At 37.5% G+C, this 7,958-nt stretch overlaps 1 protein-coding gene across 1 annotated transcript; it reads right to left on the reverse strand.

Annotated features, from left to right (window-relative positions):
- Positions 1-594: 594 nt before the first annotated feature.
- gpr17 (G protein-coupled receptor 17) lies at positions 595-7,010 on the reverse strand. Its single transcript, XM_084127643.1, has 2 exons — positions 6,818-7,010; positions 595-2,469 (listed from the first exon to the last, which is right to left on the reverse strand). Exon 2 carries the CDS (start codon positions 2,459-2,461, stop codon positions 1,442-1,444), a length of 1,020 nt encoding a protein of 339 aa, XP_083983769.1. The 5' UTR covers positions 2,462-2,469; positions 6,818-7,010; the 3' UTR covers positions 595-1,441.
- Between the last annotated feature and the right edge of the window lie 948 nt (positions 7,011-7,958).

Below are 7,958 nucleotides of genomic sequence, written 5' to 3' on the forward strand. Positions count from 1 at the left end.
CCTGAGTAATATACACTGCACACACATTACTGTCCTCTAACTCTCTTTCTCTCTCACTCAGTGAAGCTGCCTTGTTACGTTAATGGACAGGAAACCTTGCACAAATATGAGGAAAGAGAAGCAAAGGCAGAGAGACAGAAAGCGAGTCAGACACACAGAGAGAAAATAATCTGCTGACTGCTCACAGTTTGAGTCACATGATGTGAAAAGAGAACCTGAATAGTGCCACAGTCACTTCAGGCTGGTGGTTTCCATCTTGCGTCTTTCTGACATGCACACAGCTATAAAGAATGCGGTTATGTTCTACTGTCAATAAGAGCTCAGCAGTGACGGCCACAGTGTGGTGGGACAGAGCATGTGTGATGCATATACTGTAGATAAAGGACGGTTTCACAAGATTCTGCTTATTGTCATTAGCAGCTGTCACATGAGATGATATACTCACAAGTCAAGTGTTATAAAGACTAATGAGAGCTGTGTGAGATGTGACAAAGTTCTTTGTCTCTTTGGTGATAGTGGGATTTAGAATGGGGGGAGGGGAATTGTAATCACCAGATTGCATCTGATGCCTATAAAAAGAAGAATCAATAACCATTTGAGGTTACATTTATTTATATTTATTAAGTTGACTTAAATGCATTTACAAATTGATTCATGGATAGATCTTACTTGAGGAATACAGACAAATTAATGATATAAGTATAATAACCACAAAAATACAAAAAAATATATATATATACCAATTGGTTACAGTAATTAAAATCATATAAATAAGGATGCATATAACAACTTTTTTTGAACAAGTGAAAACAAAACCAGTATTTCATGCCGTCAAAGAAATCTGTAATTATATACCTTAAACATTAAAAGGTATAAGATATGAATTAACTAGTGTGAAGTGCACATTCATCTAAATAGTCTAAATAACAAATAGCTGTCAAGGAATGTAATAGTAGTATTCATTTTGACTCCTCACTGCTTTGTTACCCTTCGCACATTTTACCACAGCTTGAGAGTGTTATAACCAGAAAACCCCCCTAAGGACCGTTAAAAAAATTATTATAAGTATTGTTTGGTACCAAATATGAAATTAATTAGCGTCACACTGATTTCATTAAGAATGTGCACTAAGGAAGTGCTTACAGTTTACAAAGAACGAGTCAAAGCATATCATTAGCAAACAGGTAATATGCTAATAAAGACAACATTAATTTTTATTGAGCCTTGATGGAATCTTCTGTCAACAGTGATCTGACAACTGACTTAAACATAACAGTCACTAGAACCATCCCGAATAACTTTCACTTTAACATGTCCAAATCACGTGCTTAGTGATGCATAAGGCTGTTTGAAGTTCCTGATCTTTAATTGAGCATACACGATCAGGAAGTGTGGGCCGAATCACTTAAACTGATGAAAAATATTCATTTCAATGGTTCGCTCAGAACTCAGACTTTGCGCTCATAGAGCTCTCATGTGTACCCTTCAGGTCCCCACTTGTAGCGCCAGACCCCCCTGATTTGTCTCTGCAGAAAAGCCTGCGAACGCTTCCCCTGAACTTCTCAGCCGCAAACAGGTACACCAGTGGATCCAAAGCCCCGTTCATGCAGGTTAGAGAGGAAGTGAGACGGTTAGCCAGGGCTAGCCCTCTTTTAATTTGGCAGGATAGGTCTGGGTGTCCGTGACCCAAGATAAAGGTTGCACGGCTTAAGTGATAGGGCAAAAAGCACACTATGTAGATGAGCATGACCAGACTGATGGTGCGTAGAGCTCGGAGTTTCAACACCGGCTCCAGCCTCGAACCTTTTCGCAGACTGTGCACTATCAGCAGGTAGCAAGAAAGGGTGGCAATGAAAGGCGGCATGAAGGCTACGGCGAGGGAGATGAGAGCACGGTGTGAGGCCTTTTCTCTGTACAGCTGCAAGCATACGGTAGAGCCATTGACTTCTGCGGTCTGCTTGGTGACCAGTAGGGGCGCCATTGACACTATCACCAAAGCCCAAAGCACAAAACTGGCTATGTGAGCGTAGCGAGGGCGCCTGACCTTGAGGGAGCGTACGGCGTGCACCACAGCAAGGTATCTATCCCCTGCAACACAGGCCAGGAAGTACAAACTGGCATACATGTTGACATAAAAGAAGAAGCCTGCGAGACGGCAGGGGATTTCACCAAACGGCCAATGCCCCCCCGTTAAATGATAAGTGGCCCTGAGAGGTAAAACAAAAATGTAAAAGAGGTCAGCCACAGCGAGATGGAGCAGGAAGACATTGGCTGGAGAAGAGTTGGTTCTCTGGCGGGCGAAGATCCACAGGGCAAGGCTATTGCCGTTCAGCGCAAGAAGGAAAACTATGATGTAGTAGAATCCAAAGATCATGTTCTCCACTGTATTATCCACAGGGGGACAGCTCTCCATGGATCGATTGGGCAGCAAGGTGGGAGCTTCTGTAAGGGGGAACTCCATCTTTGTAACTGCAAAAACAGGAAAAGAAAATTTTTTGAAAAAATTATAAATTAATTTTAGTTTGAATTCACTTGTATAAAATAATCACATATGGTTTATATTTAAATGAATGAATTTAGATAAATATTAAACTGAATTATATATATTTTTTTCTTGTGTGCAATCCGAGCCAGTGTTGTCTGTTCTGTTTTAACTTGAAAAATCCTTAAAATATTATATATATATATATATATATATATAAACTGAATAAGTAAATATAATAATTTAAAATGTATTATATTAAATGATATATACTCTGCAACAAAAAAAAGAAAAGAAAAAAAAAGAAATGTCCTCCCACTTTCAACTGCTGTAAACTGTTAGTGTCAAGGACTTCTCCACAGGTGCATGTACAATAACTGTTCACAGCTCACTGAACAAGCATAAAACACATTGTTTAAACACTTCCCAATAAAATCTTATTTGTATTTATTTTAAATGATCTTTAAAGTACAGTATTCAAAAAAAGGGACTTTTTTGCTGAGTATATATACACCAGTGGTCCAAACTATTTAATTGTGACAGTAAAGATTTCTGCACTGTTACAAACCATTTTGTTTCCAAATATATTATGTTCTTTTAAACTTTCTATACATCAAAGAATCCTGGAAAACTATGACGGTTTTCACAATAATTAAGCAGTTCAACTGTTTTCAACATTGATAATAATTAGAATCAATACATCAATGCAATCTTAAGCATCAAATCAGCACATTAGAATGATTTCTGAAGAATCATGTGACACTGAAGACTGGAGTAACAACGAAAATTCGTCATTACATGAATACATTACAATTTAAAACATATATTAAAATAGAAAACAGTTATTTACTTTTTTATTAAACTTTACTACATTTTGAATCAAATAAATGCAGCCTTGGTGAAGCTCCTCTCAAAAGCATTTTGAACAATATAGTTCAAATAAGATTATTAGATAGTTCAATATAAAATATAAAATTAAATAAATCTTATTCTTATATTTACTTTAAATACATTTTATAAACTGCACCAGCGTATATAAAATATTTCTCACTATTTCTAAATAAATAAAATAAACTTTATTATTATAATTATTATTAATTTATTTATTTCTTTATCTGAGCAGCTGAGATGGTGCCTCTTATAGAGCTGCTGCCCTTGACTAACTGCCTAATCTCCATATAGAGAGCAGAAGCCATGCAAAGATTTCAACAAAAATCATCAAAAACTGAGAGATCAACAAAAATATACATGTTTGGCAAACACTTCCATCACACATCTAAATAAACCTATGGCTTTAAGCATTTCATTTTTGCTATAAGAAATGATAATGTACTAAAATCTGAGAAAAGAAAAGAGCAAGTTTACATCTGCCTTTGGTAATATGTTTCCAAACTCCCCTGTTGTCAAAACATGTTTACAAAAATGGAGGAAAGGACACAGCAGTGATGCACCAAGTAACACTTTTTATTCCAGCCGCAGTAAATATTTATCCGCCACTAATTCGAGTAGTGAGTGAGGGAGTGTTACAGCTGTCTGGCTGTTTGGCAGCACCTCAGCTATAGATATATGCGTCGTGTCTAGGAGAGGTAGTTGACTGCTCTCTGCACCTCCACACACGTTGCATGAAGGCGTTGTAGTGCATCCGGTGGCCACACTTTGTCACAACACCCCAGAGTCACTCCCAGCTATCTGCTGACCCAGCTGTCCTCATAGCATTCTTGTTTGTCGGGTGCCCAGGACAGCCTGCCTCACATTCACTGAGCAAACTCAAACAGTTGCTCTATTAATAATCAGGCCAAATGAAGCATCTGTAGGGATGAGATGAAGACCTTTTTAAGAAAGGTTCAAAGTATAGGTTACTACTTGAGCTATAGCTGACAATATGGATTTAAAAAAAAAAAAAAAACTCTTAGCGAGTTTATAATATTGCATAAGGTTGATGTTTCAATAAATTTATAGCTGAAGGATGAAGGACGTTTTTTGACAGGAACTACTTAAAAAAATTATTTCATGCATACAATGGCTTAATACACATCTTCAATGATGTTTTTCATTTCTGAATTAAAATTCATTGGGTCACAATTGGTTACACTTTATTTTAAGGTGTCACTGTTACAGTGTAATTATACATTTAAGTACTGAGTAATATTAATTAACTACATATACTTACTATAGGGTTAGGGTAGGATTAGGATTTGGTTGAGGGATAGTTAATTTACTGTTATTACTATGGCAAGTACATGTAACATAATGTAACACTGTAAAATAAAGTGTTACCTCACAATTATATTACATGGAATGATATCACAATGGATCACATTATACTACATTAATTATACTACATTCATAATCGGCCTTACAGTCATTAAGTGTGTCCCCGGCTTTAGTGCACATACATTAGGAGCAGTGAGTGGTATACACACACAAACAAACCGTGGACACACACCCGGAGCAGTGGGCAGCCATTTTTGCTCCGGCGCCCGGGAAGCGATTGGGGGTTCGGGCACCTCAGACATTTCCTGCCGGTATTTAGAATGGAACATGCAACCTTCGGATTACCAGTCTGACTCTCTAACCATTAGGCCACGACTTCCCCCAATCAAGGTCAGTGGTTTGAATTTAAAGATAATATATAAAACACAGAGTGTACATATGGAAGACATAAGGAAATTGATTACTGAAATGAAAAGAAAGATCATATTGTACTTCCACACATATTGTAGTTCCACACCTTTTGGAGTACATCTCTGGAAGATATTAAAATGTGGCTTTTTCCAGTTGTATTAAGAGCAAACAGCCTTGGTGCTAAAATCTGCTGCCAAAACATTTCACAATAACCTCTCACTGGAGTTATAATAATAGGGAAACTCTTTATCAATGTTTTCAGAACAGTACAGACAAACACAAGTGGGTGTGTACAAAGGATTGTCTCAAGATCCTGCTAAAGGAAAATGCTGCAGGATTTGTAATTGAGGGGGAGGAAATTCTCAAGTCCCAGAACATGCCAAACCCTCCAATAATTTAAACAGATAAAAGTAGAGAACTAAAAAACAAAAACAAAAAGCTGTCCTGAACTGCAGCTGGAGTCAAAAAGGTGTGATTGTGATAGAGAAATCCAGATGTTAATAGATGGCTCTGGTGGTTTTCTGGTGTGTGGTATGAAACTATACAGCGTGGACCAGGAAAAATACATTTTCTCAGAATAAAATATGAGAATTTCTAATGGAAAACTCCAAGTGCATGTCCAAGTGCTTTGTGGTTGTCTTGTATAACATGCTGCAAAACCAAAAGCTTTGCAGAACAAGGCACTTCTCCACAGGCTGCCAACAATACAAAATCACTTTTGTGTTAAAGAAATAAGTAGGGGTCAAGCTGGGGTTGCAATGTGACACTAATGCTTCTATACCATATTCACAAAAGAAGCAGAAGTAATAACAGGCATGAGGCGCACTGCAGATTAACTAAAGCTAAACTGCAGCTCAGTGTGGGGACCAACATGCTTACAGAAACTCAAAGTGAAACTCGGCTGTATGAAACCCTTCTCTTTTTTTTACAATAATACACAAATACATGAAATATGACCACGTGAAAGCAAATGCAGTACATGTCCAATTACATTTTTTATATCTGATCCCCTGAAGTGATTTTGATTGATTAATCTTGGCAAAGTAGTTTTGATTTTATCATGCAGTGCTAAAATGACCTTCCAGAGACCAATAAACTCATAAAAAAAGTCTACTATTAACATGCACATTAAGATCCTGGCATACATTTAAACAAGGGAAATGCAATGTAGTAATTCTGTAAATTAAAATTATTAAAAAAATATTTTAAAAAATACATTAAAAATAAATAGTTTAAATGGCATGCAATAGTTTAAATGGTAAACTGGGAAAACGCAATATAGTAATTATATAAAAATAGTAATAAAAAACATTCACAGTACATAAAATAAATAGTTTAAATGGCATGCATAAGCTACACTGAAATTAATTATTGTTGGTTTAACTGAAGTTAACTAAAGTAAAGTAAGTTACCTGGTTGCTTTAAAATTTTGAGTTCATTGAAACAAAAAATGTGAGTTAATGCAACAAAGGAGATTTTTTACAGTGTAGAAAACAATACAGTCATTTTATAAAATTCTTGATTTACAATTAGCTATTCTATGTAAAAAATAAATCAAAAATAAAGTACAGAATAATATAAAGTTTAAATGGCTTAAACTTTAACTAGGAAATGTCATTCTATAAAAAACATTAAGGTTTCTATAAAAAAAATTGCAGACACTGAGAAAGTATGAAGTCTATAAAAGAATGAAATGTATGAGAGACTCACCAGAGATGTTGATCCCTCAACAGCCCGTGCAGTAGTGAAGGATTTGAGGAGTTGAGGAGAGGGAGTTCTACAGCCTTGACTCTCTTACAGCTGCCTGGAAAGCAAAAGCAAACCAGCAGCTTCTGCTCAGAGGCAGTGGAGTTCAATGGAGTTGAGACTCTGCTCTCCTAAGCTGAGCTGTATTTGAGATACGATACTATGGCTCTTTTTGTGTAGCCAACAAATTTGATCACAAAAACGCAGTTTGCGATGGGAAGGCTCTAATGTGACCCTTGACCTCAGCCTTTCTTTGCAATGGTATTTTCTTCTGAGGGCCACTTGTGCGCTCCACAATAACCCGAGTCAGAAGAAGCGGCAAATTTCTACAGGGGGGAGAATAATGGCATGCCTTGGTCGCAATGTGGAGCCGTTGGGGTACCATGGTAACGGGGACTAGCATGCCTTTAGGTTAGAAACCCCCCTCCTTCAACCATATCAATAAACAGAAGATGAACTGAGCGTTTAACGGGACAGTTTATGAATAAAGACTAGAGATTATCCATTGCAGACTGTGGAAAGCCAGACAGGCGAGGCCCCTTGGAACTCGGAGAATGAGAGAGAAGAAATCTGAGCAGAAAACACAAGGGCGAGTGGGACAGAGACTAACAGACTGGGCTCCTTGTTTCTCGGGGCCCTGCTGTGGACTATTGGGGCATCATACACTGGAGCAGCAGAGGCCAGAAACAAGACCATGTGATCCTCAGACAGATGTGCAGCCCAGAGCGAACAGCAAGAGCAATAATCTGTCTTTCATTCTGGGAGATCACAGCTGTGTAGGACACACATCATCTCTTTTTCTTCTGTTTGGGCCAGTCTTCAACGATATGCTAATATAGTTCACTTTACTGAATGCGTCCATTATTTAGTCTACCAGAATAGGCTAAATAATATAGTGCCAAGTCTTAATTGGGACGTCTCCAAGCCTCATTATATGCTGCCCCTCGAGACTTTGTTGCCCTGGGGCAAAACACAGCATAACATGACTGTTAACCAGAGAAGAACTCGTCTTCTGTCAGATTCAAGAGCTGAAACAGTTTGATTTTAAACATGACAAAACAACAGGCGCAAGTAATTTCATTTTTGAACCAACACCCAGAAGACA

The sequence above is a fragment of the Abramis brama genome (genome assembly GCF_963993115.1).
Source record: "Abramis brama genome assembly, chromosome: 11".
Taxonomy (NCBI): Eukaryota; Metazoa; Chordata; class Actinopteri; order Cypriniformes; family Leuciscidae; genus Abramis; species Abramis brama.

What these genes read in the sequence shown, in the direction of transcription:
- gpr17 (XM_084127643.1), bottom strand. Translation starts at nt 2,461, where the DNA reads ATGGAGTTCCCCCTTACAGAAGCTCCCACCTTGCTGCCCAATCGATCC.